Here is a 14,303-nt window from a genome sequence, read left to right as displayed (position 1 = left end):
CCCATCCCTTATACCACCACCTCGGCTCCCCTGTGCTCCACCCTGCCTTCCCTTCCCAGATCCCTACAGCCACAGGGATCCAGACCCCAGCAGGGCCTGCATATCCACTGGCTCATCCCCCACTGACAGTGCCTCAACCCGCTGAAAGGCTCCTTGCCCGGGACTCGGACCTCTCCGAGGTTCCAACCGCCAAAGCCACAGGCTCTCGCACAGCCCCCTCAGCCTGGCCTCAGAGACACTCCTCTCCCCAACGCCCTCTCTGTCTGGCTCCCCCTCCTTGGCCATCCTTGCATCTACCCTTCCTCAACATTCCAGCTCCTTCCCTGGCTGCTCCTGGGCCGCGCTCTCCCCTCTCTGCACCCTTCTCCGGGGAGAGCTCATCTATTTGCAGGCTTGGATGTCGGTGTGGAGGTCCCCCTGGACCTGCCATCCCACTGCTCAACCAGCAGCCACGGAGCCATCCTGGGACCCCGGCCCTATTTCCTCACCCCACAGGGAATCAGGCCCAAGCTCTGCTGCTCAGCCAGGTCCCTACGGCCAGCCCCCATGCCCAGGTCCTTAGCACCTTCACAACGGTCTGCCTCCCCAGGTTCTCCCCCTCCAATCTGCCTTCCACACCACAGCCAGGGTGACACTTCTAGAGCTCAATTCTGACCCCATTGCTCCCCTGCTGAAAACCCTTCATGCCTTCCTGGCGCCCTCAAAATGAAGTCCAAACCCCTTAGCCTGGTGTGCAGGCACCCTCTGTGACTCCCCCCTCTAGACTTAGCTCTGGGCTCTCAACACGCCCAGCTCCAGTGCTACAGGACACAGCGCCCCGTTGCTTCTGCACCCGCCACTGTCACCGAAAGGAGGTCTCTCCCAGCCCCTCTGCCTGCCTATGGCCCCCAGGGCTTTGCATCCCTCTCAGGGGAGGCTTCTCTGCCCTCCAGACCCCAGCACCCTGGAGTTCTGATTCCTCGCAGATCTGACCACACCTGGTTGCAACAGCCTGGCTCTCTCCCTCTCAGGACACACGCACTTGGAGTGATGTCAGGAAGAGAGCTGAAAACCCCAGGTGGACCCATAGCTGACTCCAGTGTCAAGCACCAGACACAAGAATGAACGAGTCTCCAGGATTCTGTGCTCAGCAAACTTTCCCATAGAAGGCCAGAGAGTAAATATTTTTGGCTTTAAGGACATATGGTATGTATCATATCTACTAAACTCTGCTCTAGAGTGAAAACAGCCACAGACAGTACATGTATGAAAGGGCATGGCTGTGTTCCAATAAAACTTTATTTTCAGAAACAGGTGGTGGGCCACATTTGGCCCCAGGCCACAGTTTGCTGACCTCTCATTTAAATGATTCTGGCCTATGAGTCTTCCTGCCGAGGCCCCAGATATTCTGGAATAGAGACAAGCGGCTCCTGCTATGCTCCTGTCTGAATCTCTGACTCATAAAAGCTGTGAGACTAACATCATTGCTGTTGTTTCCAGCCATGAAATGGTGCGGTCATTCAGCACTCAGTGCTAAGTAGTTCGTGCACACACAAACCCTGTGTGTGCTATAGCTCACTCGTTCATTCAGCTGTGTGTTTCACAGGCACCTAACAAGACCCACCATGCGCACAACCCAAGAGATGGCGGAGGACGAAGACAATTCCTGGCTTCACAGAGCTCAGACTATCACTGAGGCAACCCCAGCCCAGGGCGAGAGGTGTCATGATGGAAAGAGCACCTGGGAGCCGAGGAATGACCCTGCCTCCCCCAGGAAGAAGTCTGAGCTGTGTCTGCTGGGGTGCAGACAGGGAATGACATCCAGAGAGCCCATGACAGTGGTGGGGAAGGAGGGGCAGGCACCAAGTCTTGTGCTGGGTCCCAGGGCTCACACGGAAGATCTGGGCCCAGCCATCAGGAAGGGTGAGGTGCAGACACCCACATCCTGCCACAAGATCTGATGAGCCATCACCTCCCCAACAAACCCCTCTTCTGGGTGCAGGGGTCAGAATGCAGGTACAGGGGCTGGCACCCCGGGCCTGGGATGTGGGTTCTGTGAAGATCCCGGACCTATATTTGGAGGGCTTGACTGAAGACAGGTCAGGGTCTAAGGAGCTTCACCCCACCCACTGAGGCTTCCAGGCCTTGCAGCGCCTGTCCAGCCACTGGATATAGGCGTTCCTTGGTCACTTCATCACAGTCGATGGGTTCAGGGAGAAGGGTGGAAGGCAGGAACAGGAAATGGGGGCCAGGGTGAGGCCAGCATCCCTGGGCAGAGACCGGCACACCCAGGCGGGGCAGGCAGGCTGGCGAAGCCACCCTACCTGGGGTCTGGTAGTTGAGCCGCCGCATCTCCACAGGGTCGGAGGAGTGGGCCAGCAAGGAGTCTTTCAGCCCAATTGACTGCTCATCCTTGGACGATGGGGAGTGGGTCCTTTTCCTGGACAGGCAGAAGGGTGGTTGGTGAGAACCGAGGTCCAGGCGGAGGACAGAGACACGTGGCATGGCTGGCTGCCCCAGAGCTCTGTGTCCACAGCTCTGCCCCTCCCATCCCGGCCTGGGGTCTCTGAGTGCAGGGGAGCCAGGGCCAGAGCAGCCTCACAGGGTGGGATGGGGAGAGAGCAGGGGTAGGGAGTGGACAGTGGGCCAGCACAGCAAGAAAGGAAGGGGTCGCAGAGGCTGGTAGCTCCTTCCCACAGGGACAGGTCACGGCTGGGCAGTGGCTGCTGTCCGCAAGACCCCCACGCTGAGGCAGCAGGAGCCACCAGGAGTAAACATGCAAACGACACATAAGATATGCAAACATCACAGAGAGCTGGGCTCCCGCTGTCTGGCTCTCGGGATCAGGGTAAAGGCACAGAGCAGCAGGGGAAGGCGTTTCCCTAGCTGGGCAGTCTTCCCTCGCTGGCCTCGGCTCCCCAGTCTACAGGGACAGGATCAAAGACAGACTGTGGGGTCCATCTGCTGACAAGTATCCAAGGCTTCTGCGCAGTGGACACAGCTGTGTCGGGGAGGAAACTTATGCAAGTGTGCGTCAGTACGCACCACACACTTCCCCACTGCCCTGCAGCCAGCGCTCCTCGCACGCAGGCCAGGCTCTGTCTCCTGCAGCGCTTCGGTGACCTCAGACACCTGGGAGCCGGGGGCAGGCTCTGGGGAGTTCCGAGTCGGCCTATGCATGCATGGGCAGCATCGGAGTTCTGAGCTAAGCCTGTCTCCTGAGAAGGGGCACCCCCTGTGCAGGGCACAGGTGGAGAGAGTGACAGAGCTGGCCCCGGCGTCTGCTGAGCTGACCAGACAGCCGCAGGCCAGGAGGCTTCTGGTCCAAGCAGTGCCCCTCCCCGATGGGCCCGCAGTGCGCAGGAGGACAAGAAGTGAAGGGGGAGGCGTGTGAAGAGAGAAGGAAGGACTCCTACCTTTCTTGTTTACTAGGTCCCGAGAGACAGGCAAGGACAGAAGAAAGGAACCGTCACTGTTTCCGCCACACATGCTCAGGCCCTCTCATGACACGGGGACACTGCGGACCGATCTACGGCACCCACGTGGCCTTCACAGGGAGGGGGTCACCTCTCCTGGCCTACACCAGGACCCAGACGGCAGTGGAGGGGGCTTGAGTGGGTGTGGGAGTCGCTCCTCAGGTCCCCACCCAGGGATCTTCCGGCCCTGAACCAGGCGAGCTTGTCCCTATTCACCCTGGGAGGAAGGAGCTAACTTCAGGTAGCAGGCACTGGGTCAAGGGTCAGGGTCCAAGGCCGGGAGAGACGGGGCGCTGGGCACAGGCCCCCTCGGGTGTGCACCTGTGTGCAGACACAAGGTCCAACAAGTGCGCGCTGACAGCCTTGTGCTGGGTGCTGGAAACAGGCCCAGCGATGTTCCCATGGCAGCACCATCATTCAGTGGGGGACGGTGTGAGCAGGGAGTGGGAGGGGCCTGGCAGAGCCTCGTGGCACCAGAGCCTGGAAAGGCGTCTCCAAGGAGGGGACAAGAGTGCAGTGGAGGGGCGCAGGCCAGGCCGGCCGGGAACTGCATTAGTTCAGCGATGACGTAGGGCTGGCGGCAGGGGCCAGAGCAGCCAGGCATCTGATGGACCGTCAGGCTGCAGACAGGCTATAAAACTCTCTAGTTAAAGCTGAGAAGTTTTATATTGAGGGTGACAAAGTAAATCTTTGCAAATACCCTTCAGGCTGGGAGGAGGACAGAGAGGAACGGGCACGGTGAGAAGAGGCGGAGGCCGCAGCTGCGAGAGGCAGGACTGAGGCGTGCCACGTGCGTGTGCCTTACCTCATGGGGAGCTCACGGTGGGGTGGGGGGCAGGTCAAGTGACATTCACGAGAGACTGGGGGGAAGTGGGAGGGGGGAGGGGGGAGGGTGACACCTGGATTTCTGGTTAGTAACTGGGTGGGGGGGGCAGGGGGGCCCATCCCCTGTGACAGGGACCCTGCGGGGAGAGCTGTGGGAACGGTCAAGACACCCTCTGTCTGGGACAGCTGTGGATGCTGTGGTCACAGTGGGAACTTAATAAACGTCTGTCAAGTCAGTGTCCGTGGGCACATGGACCTGGAGCTGGGTCTGGACCTCTCAAGGCCTGGGCAGGGGAGTCAGGCTGGGAGTCATCTAGGGCTGGTGGCAGAGGGGATACTGAAGGTAGGGGGCCAGGAGAAGGTGGTGTTTTGAAGCTGAGAGACAGACAGGTTCACATCCACCAAACCACAGAGACAGACAGACGGACATGCCCCAGGGATGTACCCGAACAGATCCTTTGTGAAGGTGCGCGGCTGCTCATCACACCCAGGCTCACACCAGTGGGTGTGCACACACACTGCTTCGCTCTCCTGGCTCCCCTCAAAGCCCAGGAGCGTGCACCCTGGGCTGCAGGCCGGCGTGGCTGCCCCGGCCTGCATGTATCTAGCCAGGGCAGGCCTGGGGGTCCACGGGCAGGTGGCCGTCCACCAGAGCGCTCACCTCTTGAACAGGAGAATGGCGATGACAATGAGGACGATGAGAATGACTGCCAGGACGGGGCCCGTCACCCACAGCAGCTCGGGTTCCTCCTGCTGCTGGGCTGGTGTCACCTGGACCACGATCTCATCGGAGTAGGGGCTGCAGGCATAGCGCTTCTGTGACCCAGTGGAGGAACAGCAGAGCGGGTGAGCCCCGGGGTAAGACTGCCCATCCTCCAACCCCCACTCCTGGAGAAAGGGCTCTGGACCAGGTCTCCCGGAACTAAGAGGTTGACCTGGGCCTGGTCAGCTCACTGAGCCCCTAGGGCCAGGTCGGATTGGCCTTCTGCATCCCAGGGGTTAGTGCCCTGAGACCTCAGTGCAGGTCTGGGGCCTCTGGGGTGTCTGAGACGGTCTGGGGGTGTCTGGTCAGGCCTGGGGTCTCGGGTAGACCTGGTCCACGGGTTCCTTCAGGGAGGCGAGCACAAAGCACTGGTAGCTCAGGTCTGGAGACAGCGGCCGGTTGTAGAAGCCTTGATAGTTCTTCTTGTCCCCCAAGGTGAAGGTCTCCGGGAGAACGTCCACCTGAGCGGCCACGTATGGCTTCAGCCGCTCCGTCTGCCGCCGGCGCCGCAGCCGCTCCTCGCCGCCCTGCTCGATGGCCTCCAGCAGCTGGCAGCAGAGCACAGGAGTCACACAGGGGCCTTGGAGCACACGCTCCTGGGCTGAGGCTAGGCTCACCTTCCGTGTTAGGGGCCTGAGCCCGGCCTGACTCACTGTCCATGTAGAGCCACGCCGGACACCAGCAGGCGGTGCCATTCCTCCCAGCCAACCTGCTAAGAAGGGGCCCTCTGGGTAACCTGCCCCTCACCCTCACCAGAGAGGGCTGGCTGCCCACCACTGCTGGGGTTCCACTCGAGCCCGTCTGTGGCCTCTAAACCCTGGGAGACTGTGAGGCTCACAGGGCCTGAGAGTCGTTAGATCTGAGAGATGTCTCTGCCACTTCGCACCCCAGGGGATCCTCCACAAACCCCTCTGGGGAGGTCTCTGTAAGCCCCCCAGGAGTTCTCTGAAAGCTCCCAGGAGCCAGCTCAGAGTGCGTCTCCTCAGAGACGCGGGCAGGCTGCCAATCAGAAAATAATTCCAGTTTGGGGGGAGTCCCCGGGGCACAGCCAACCAGCGCAATGGGACTGCCATCAGGGCTGCCCTGGCCGGGTCCCCAGGCACCTCGTCCAGCTCCAGCTCCTCAGGCGTGCTCCACTGTGGCGCCAGCATGCTCCCTCCCATGCGGTCAATGGGCACCACCATGATGTAGAACCACCTGGGTGGGCAGAGGAGAGTCAGGACCGTCCTCCCCTGGCTTTGCATGGCCAGCCCCGCCCTCTTCCCCGCAGCCCCCGGAGACGTGTCTGCACACCTGACCAGTGCGGGTTCCTGCACGCGGGGCATGGTGAGGGTGAAGCGGCCGTCCTCGATGTAGGCCGAGGCTGGCAGTGGCTTGTGCGGCAGGAGGTCGGGGGCCGTGCGGATGGACACGAGGTGTTGCAGGCCCCCCGCGCTGCTGCCACGGTTCATCAGCACAAATGAGTATTCGGTGTTGGGCTGCAGGTCTGCAATCAGCTTCCGCATGGAGTGCCCGTCCACCTCCACGCTCTGCCCATTGTACAGGATCTGCACGGGAAGGGAAGCGGGGGCGCAGGTGGCGTGTTCGGGTGAGGGGCCCCCTCCCAGGCCTGCGGGACAGAGCTTTGTGAACACAGACTCGCAGGCAGGGACTGCAACGTGGGCCCCGCAGCAGGACTGCGTGTGCCGGGCCAGCCGGCCCCACCTACCCTGAAGGGCACTGCTGACTTGTAGGAGTCGGGCACCTCCCAGCTGAGCAGCACAGATGTCTTCATTGCAGCCTCCACACGGAAGTTCTTGGCAAACACTGTTGGGATGTAAGGGGAGAACAGTCACCTCTGACTGCCTAAGGGGGATAACCGGGCCTGGAGGGCTCCCCGCTGGGAAGAGATTGGGGGGGGCAGGGGATTAGGGATGGCTGCAGAGGGCCAGAACCCCCACTCCCGCCAGCTTCCACTGCACACAGTTCAGCTCCCAGTCCCAGCTCTTCCTCATGGTGAGAACCGAGTGGGGCAGAAGCCACAGGACCCGTGGTCAGGCTCTCCAGAAGGGCACGGGTGAAGCTGGAGCTTACAGACAGCAGGTCAGAGTGACCAGAGGTCAGTGGGACTCGGTCACGAGAAGCCATGTGGCCGCGCACCAGAGCACAGTGGACCGTGTTCACTAGAGGTCAGGGGGTCGTGGCCCCAAGAGGTTAGTGTTGCATACCCAAGAGCAGTGATGCAGTCATGAGAGATCAGTGGGTCAAGGTCACGAGAGATTGGAGTTGCCCAGCAGAGGTCAGTAGGCCAAGGACAGCAGAGGTCAGAGGCCACACACAGAGAATGTGGCGCCTGTTCACTAGAGGTTAGTGATCATGGTCATGAGAGATTGGAGTGTCACACACCAGAGGTTGGTGGCTCACAGTCGCCAGAGGTCAGTGAGTCAAGGAGAGCAGAGGTCCCCAGGCGTAGCCACGTGCCCGCAGCACACACCTTGCTCCACGGGCATGGTCCGGGACTGGATGCTGGGGCTGAGCGGGCCGGCGCCCTTGCTGGTGCGTGCGCGGACCTTGATGTCGTAAGTGGTGTCTGGCTTGAGGCCGGAGAGCGTCAGGTGGGTGTCAGCAGTGACGTTCTGAAGCTCCTGCTGGCTGTTGATGTCACGGTACACCACGGTGTAGTTGGTGATGCGCCCGTTCCTCTCCGCCAGCACTGGGGGGTCCCAGATCAGTTCCGTGGTAGATGTGGTCAGCCCTATCACGCGCAGATTTTGGGGGAAACCGCTGGGCACGTCCTCGGGGGTCGTGATTTCCTTCTCGAACTCCTCGCCCAGGCCAGCCCGGTTCTTGGCAGTGAGCCGGAAGATGTAGGTGGCCCCTTTGTGCAGGCCAGTGACCGTAAAGTGCTGGTCGTCCTTGCCAAAATCGATGGTGCTGGGCCGCGCCTCGTCGGCTCGGCGGTACTGCAGCTGGTAGCCCAGGAGCTCCCCGGGCAGCTCCTTGGGCGGGTGCCACTGGAGCAGCGCCGTGTTCATGGCCGTGGTGCTGACCATCATGGTGGGCCGTCCTGGGACTGAACAACCACGCACTGGGCTCTGGCCCTGCCCTCCTCTCGGCCCCGCCCTCAGCTCTGACCCCAAAGCCTCACTCACCTGCCCCCGTGGTCGTGACAATTTTGGGCTTGCTGCGGGCACCGTCCCCCTTGGTGGTGTAGGCAGCCACGGTGATGGAGTAGGTGGTCTCCGGGGTCAGGCCGCTGATGGTGGTTTCCTAAAGGAGGAGGAGGGGCCCATTCCCATCACAGGAGAGCAAGGAGGGACCAGACCGGGCCAGCCACCCCAGGCACGTGGGCCAGAGGTCTTGGGAGGGGGGCTGTGCGGTGCTGGACTCTGCGGGAGGCAGTACAGGCAGGTGGATGTGTGCCCAGGAGGACCCAGCCTTTCCGGGGAGCCACAAGCCTGAGGCAGACAAGCTGCTCATTCTTCCTTTCAGACAAGAACAAAGGGCCACACTGTTCCTTCACTGCATTGTACTGTGAATGACACCTCGTGAGGTCCGGGCACACGTGACACACAGGGCAGACAGCCTCGCTCGCACGTAGCACCTCGCTCGGCTCTTGGCACGCACACCCATGCAGCCTGCGGCTCCTCCTGCACCCACAGGCAGAGGGCCACCTGTAGACACTAACGCATGCACACGCACACCAGAGGGAAGTGAAGGGTGGGCCGAGGCACCACCCTGCAGCACTGAGTAGGACCCCTCCTGTCCCCATCCAGGCCCTGGCTCTGTGAGCACCGTATGCCTTGCAAAGCTTGCTGGGGCAGGGAAGAGAGATGAAGAGGACAGGGAACCCCCCAACCCTGGGGAGCACACTGTCTCCAGTGACGCCTGAAAAGTCAGCCAGGGCAGTGTCCCCCTGCCTTGGCAGGCCCTGCCCACATGCCCATTTCCAGCCAAGGCATCATTTCCAGAGACATGCGGAAAAACACCATGGGAGGCCAAGCCACACCACACAGAAGGAACAGTGGGAAGAGGAAGGGGACCACCGCGCAGTGGAGACAGAGCTGTCACCACCAGCCCTGGCGTCCCTCCAGCTCTGAGCCTCGGGTGGGGCCACTGCAGCGGCCACCAAACCCTCGCAGGCCCCTTCTGCCCTGGCTGGAGGGTCTCCCAGGGCTGGGGCTCCAGAACACACCGATGCCGGAACCCAGCCCCGAGACCCGCCTCCCAGCCTGGACCTGGAGCAGGTGATTTTTCACTCCAGGGATCAATAAGGCCTAACGATCAGGATCGGATTTAACTCCATCCCCATCTGGCCAGAGCAAGGGCCAGGGCCCGGTCAATCTTGAACACTGGTCTGAAATTGCTGCTTGACAGGCGAGAAGTAAGGATTAGAGAAAATGCCAATCACTGCTCAGCTCGGGGCTTGGCGTAAACGCCAATTTTCTCCAGATGTGGCTGGTGCCCTGTGGATCTTGGCGGCTCAGGCTGGGAGGAGAGGCGGGGGAGGGGGAGTGTCCCACGAGCCCAGCCTAACCCAGGTCTTGCCCGCGCTCGCACACCTCTTACTTACATAGTCCTCGGACTCCTCTGGCTGCCACTGACCGCGGGACGGGGAGAGAAAGGGAGACAGGATGTGAAGGACTCTGACCCTGAGAGGGCCTGGTTGGGGGAAGGCTGGTGGCAGGCACGAGCCAGAGGGGTGGCACCCCAGGACCACTCGCCATCCAAAGATCCCAGCCCCTGCCTCACAGGCCCAGCTGGGGGCATCAAGGTTGAGGAGGGGAGACCTGGAGGGCAGAGGGCCAGAGCAACAGGGCTCCCTGACATTGAGGGGTCGGAGGGCGCCGCCTGGAGGTGCTTAGAGGGAGAGGCTGCCAGACTTGAGGGGGTGGGTCCTACAGCTCAGGCAGAGGGGTGGGGAGACACGGAAGTGCTGTATTGTACACAGAAGTGGCTGTACTGGTTTGCTGGAAACAGTCCTGGTCTAAGCTTGCTGTCCTGGTATGATTACTCACAACATCTTTTACTCTCAGAAGCATCCCACTTGGGAAGACAGATTTTGCAGTGTGCTCTAGGCAAGTGATGTTGTCCCAGGAACAGCAGAAGCTATGCTGTGGCTGGAAGGGGCGGGGCAGACTGGTCAGCAAGATGACAGAGGCCATGAGTGCCAAGTTCAGAGTCTGGACCCTGCCCTACGGGCACTGGGAAAGACCCAGTTCCTTCCCAGGATACCTGAACATCAAGATAGGAAGGCACAGATCTGGGCTGGCGCTACTGCTGCTGCTGATTCTCAATATGTTCTTCTCCAGGCTGTGGTGCATGGAGGGTGGAGGGAGGAAGGTTCTGGGGCACTGGAGGGCTGGGGGTTGAGAGCTGTCCAGCACAGCACAGGAAGCGGGGCCATGTCATCCCCCGACCATGGGGTCCTCTGGCCCAACCGCCTCACAGTGCTGGTCTGATCTCTGTCCAGCAATCCCAGTTGCTCCTGTTCTGGGAAGCTGTCTTGAAAGTCCTTGCAAGGAGTGTGGGACAAGATATGGGAGGAGGCCCTCGGCCGTCCCTCCTGGCCTCGGCCACTTTCTAAGGTGTGCCTGGGCCCAGCCCTGCTCTAGGTTCCTTGCCTAGGGGGATGGGGGTTGCCTTTGCTATCCAAGCCAGGCATAGGTGTGGAGGGCCTTGCAAGGGGGAGACTGAGAGACACGAAGGGAAAGAGAAACAGATTGAGGCAAAACACAGGGCCAGAGCACGGAAGGGATCACAGGAGAGAAGAGAACAGACAGATGAAAATGCAGTCAGCGAGAGGGAGAGACAGAAACAGAGAGGAAGGAAAAACAGACCACAGGGAAAAAAAGAGACAGGGAGGTGGAGTCAGCGGCCACGAGAAACAGACTGGAGATGGGGACACACACATGAAGGGAGACAAGTCTGGCCAAACAGTCGTGGGGGGCACGCACGCCACTGATGAGGCCTGGGCTGAGCAGATGGTGCTGTGGGGAAGGACAGGCTGTGATGTCCTTGACCAGGCACTCGGGGGACAGCTGGGCCCTGTGGCCAGGCTGGGGACCAGGCCCCATCTGCTCACCTCCTGGCCTGGAGCACAATGACCCAGTCCGGGTGTCAGGGGATACAAAGGCGGGTCCTCCACCTTCATTCGGCTTCCCTAGAGCTCGGGCGCATGTTTACCTCCTGTCACAGGAGATCTGAGACCAAGAGGACAGTGCCCTGCGTCCTCCGGCCCAGCTCCCTTCTAACCACTCGGGACCAGAAGGGGGCACCCGAAGAGAAGCAGCTTCTCTGGAGCCGCAGTGGCTGCAGCTGTGCTGCTGGTCTCCTGGGGCGGCAGGGCCGGAGGGAGCCCATTCCCCATTCCCGGGATGCTTCTGGGTGGGTGTGTCCACCCACCGAGGCTCCAGGAAGAGCCCTCAACCTGCCCCAGGAATGTAGTCACAGGCCCGCCTTCTCCCCCCTGCTCCCTTAGTGCTGGGTAGGCCCAGAGGAGGAACAGCGTGGCCTCTGGGCAGAAAACTGAAGCCAGCCGGAGCTGGAGACACGAAAGCCCTGCCTGCCTGTGGGTGAGTCCAACCCTAAGTGCGGCACGAAGGACACCAGTCTGATCCCAGCCTGCGGGACAGGGGTGGTGTGAAGAGCCAGACCGGGGGCCGGGGCGGGGGGTTGCATTCTGGGGGTAAGTCAGGCTCCACCCCCTCACAGCCCTGATTCTGGACAGAAAGCCCTTCAGCACAGACACGCCGCTAGGTGTCGTGAATCTTCAACAGACTATGTGGGGAGGGAAGTTATGATAGCAATTACAGGCCTTTCCCAGGAATCCTGAGACCTGGTCTCATATCTGAGCTTAGCCACCCCTTCCTGGGAAGTTCTGGCCCGCTCGCCCAGTCTCCCAGTGCCCCAGGTTCTCCTGGATAGCCAAACAGTGCTGAGAATACCCCAGGAACCTCACCCCAAGCTCCTGGGCAGAAGCACCATCCCCTGAGGACGGAAGGGTGTAGAGGTGTGAGTGAGACGGGCCGTAAGCCCAGCCCTTGAGAGCAAACATCAGCCTGGCCCGATTCACGGAACTCTGCCAGGACAACAGCCAAATGGGGGAGGTGACCGCCCTGGCTGTGAGAGGAGGAAGGCACAGCTCGAAAACCCAGCCTAACAGACAGCGGGTGCATTTCCTGCGAGCCGCCAAGGAGAGCTTGGAGTGTTGGGCTGAGGCCTGGGTGCGTGCCGACAGAGCTCTGCACTGCTGGCACCAGTGGCTGAGCCACTGAGGTGACTGCCAGGCTGGGACTGCCACCAGGGCAGGTGGGGCTGGCCAAGCCTGGGTTGGGACAGCTCAGGCAGACCCAAGACAGAGAAGGGAGTGATCCTGGCAGCTGGCCCTAACCTCCTGGTCTCAGCGCTTCCCCAAATGCCACAGCATGTCTTGGTGTCACCGGCCCTCTGAGAGCAGGCAGGGGAGGGGAGCGAACCTGGGTTCCAAAGAGGAAGTGGAATGTGATGGTCTCGCCCGCCTGCCTGCCGACCCCACCACCTCCCGGGGGCACACCTGGGCCTCGGCCAGCATGACGTCCTGGATGATGGGGGCGCCGCGGGGCTCGCCATTCTCTAGCCGCACGTAGGTGACCTGGTAGCCGCGGATCTGGCCATGCTGCTTGCTGGGGACGGGCAGCTTCCAGGAGACGCGCACGGCAGTGGAGTTGAGCGGCTCCACCTCCACCTTCCGCGGTGGCCCACTGGGCACTGAGGACCAGAAGGAGGAGGAAGTCAGGTGCGTGGAGAAGGAAGTCAGGCAGGCACAGCACAGCTGCAGTGCCATGCCTCCGCACCCCACTGCCCCTGATGCGGTTGCCTTAGACTGTCTGTCCTGCAGAGGAACGTGGAGGGCTCCCTCCACCTGCACGGGGAAGAGCCTGGGACTCTGCAGCCCTTGGGCCCAGGACTGCCTCACTCGGTGGGGAGGAGGACCAAGGTGGGAGGTGGGGCACCAGGCCTTCGACCTGCCCAAGTCAGCACAATCTGTGCTGTCTCCTCTGGGCCCCGCGTCACCCTGACATCTAGTGAGGTGAGCCTCACTAGTGTCTCCAGAACCAGTCTCTCTGATTCTCGCCCTCTTTGGCCTCAGCCTTTTGAGGCTCCCCTGCCTGGGGAGCTCCGGGGCTGGGATTCAGGCACAGGCTGTCCCACGAGCTCCATCTCCCCAGGCGGGGCCATTAAGCCTGTACTGGGAAGATGGGGAGTCCCTCAGAGGCGCTCGGGAGGCTGAGCCCTGGGTGTCCGGTGGGGACACCTCTTGCCTAGACCGAGGCACAGCCTCTCCTGCCTGCAGCGTCCTGCTGGGCTGTCCCGTGCATCCTCACCCGTAGCAGGCAGCTCTCCTGTCCCCCGCCCCTCCCCTCGCCTATCCCCAGTGCTGCCTACCGTCCTCGTCGGTGCGGACCAGCACCGGGCTGCTCTCGGGGCCGGGGCCCACGTCCGTGTGCGCCCGCACCCACACCCGGTACTCCGTCCACTTCTCCAGGCCCACCAGGTCCCAGCTGGAGTGCTCGCGGCCGATGCCGTCCACCACGTGCCGCCCACGGTCCTCGCCGTCCACCGCCTCGTAGGCCACCGAGTACTGGGTGATGACGCCGTTGCGGCTGTCGGCCGGCGGCGGGACCCAACTTACCCGGACGGTGGTGGAGCCCACGCTCACACACGTCACCTTCTGGGGGGGTGCGGAGGGGGCTGGGGGAGACAAATGGGGGGGAAGCAGGCAGATGGAGGGTGGGGGGCCACAGGCACAGCGACCGGTCACGGAGGACGGAGACTCACCCAGGCGGGCTACTCCCCGGGGGGGTGGCGTGGTTATTCCCGGGGCCCCTCCAGGCAAGCTGCCGCCACTGGCCACCAGACAGCCCAGCTCTCCCGCCGGACCACAGGCTCTCCACACACGCACACAGACACACACGCAGGCCTCTAACGCAGCGCCTCACACATCCACTGTCTCATACGAAACACACACGGCATCAGACACACACAAGCAACAGAGGCCATGCCACCCTCATCCCTGCTCACGCCTACAACCACTCATGGCTGTGCCCACAGCTCTCCCCTTCTCAGGACAAGTGACCTGATGGCTCTTGTGGCGCGAGGCGGCCTGAGCCTGTGTCTGCCTGGACAGGGTGTCTATGGCCAAGGTGCAAAGCCCCCGGAGCAGTCTAAGGGAAAGGACCCATCAGAGGGGCCCTCACTCATCATTCCCAGACCCCAGTCCCACTGAGAACTCCGCTGTC

At 61.9% G+C, this 14,303-nt stretch overlaps 1 protein-coding gene across 9 annotated transcripts in view; it reads right to left on the bottom strand.

The window, feature by feature from the left end:
- PTPRF (protein tyrosine phosphatase receptor type F) overlaps positions 1-14,303 on the bottom strand; it is an 84,327-nt gene that overhangs the window by 10,277 nt on the left and 59,747 nt on the right. For 5 of the 9 annotated variants that reach the window (XM_086383824.1, XM_086383848.1, XM_086383813.1 and 2 more), the window contains 11 exons: positions 13,450-13,755; positions 12,578-12,771; positions 9,596-9,622; positions 8,175-8,292; positions 7,517-8,095; positions 6,752-6,849; positions 6,337-6,590; positions 6,147-6,240; positions 5,373-5,591; positions 4,942-5,096; positions 2,304-2,419 (listed from right to left, as the gene is read on the bottom strand). In XM_086383824.1, the coding sequence (XP_086239950.1) occupies positions 2,304-2,419; positions 4,942-5,096; positions 5,373-5,591; positions 6,147-6,240; positions 6,337-6,590; positions 6,752-6,849; positions 7,517-8,095; positions 8,175-8,292; positions 9,596-9,622; positions 12,578-12,771; positions 13,450-13,755 (2,160 nt within the window). The remainder of the gene's footprint in view (positions 1-2,303; positions 2,420-4,941; positions 5,097-5,372; positions 5,592-6,146; positions 6,241-6,336; positions 6,591-6,751; positions 6,850-7,516; positions 8,096-8,174; positions 8,293-9,595; positions 9,623-12,577; positions 12,772-13,449; positions 13,756-14,303) is intronic. The other 4 variants (XM_086383846.1, XM_086383868.1, XM_086383828.1 and 1 more) reach the window with 1 other exon arrangement.

The sequence above is a fragment of the Bos grunniens genome, chromosome 3 (genome assembly GCF_055505025.1).
Source record: "Bos grunniens cultivar Pamir isolate PY7600 chromosome 3, Bosgru_T2T1.0, whole genome shotgun sequence".
Lineage (NCBI taxonomy): Eukaryota > Metazoa > Chordata > Mammalia > Artiodactyla > Bovidae > Bos > Bos grunniens.
Note: the sequence above shows the minus strand (reverse complement) of the source record. Positions and strands in the feature narration are given on the sequence as shown.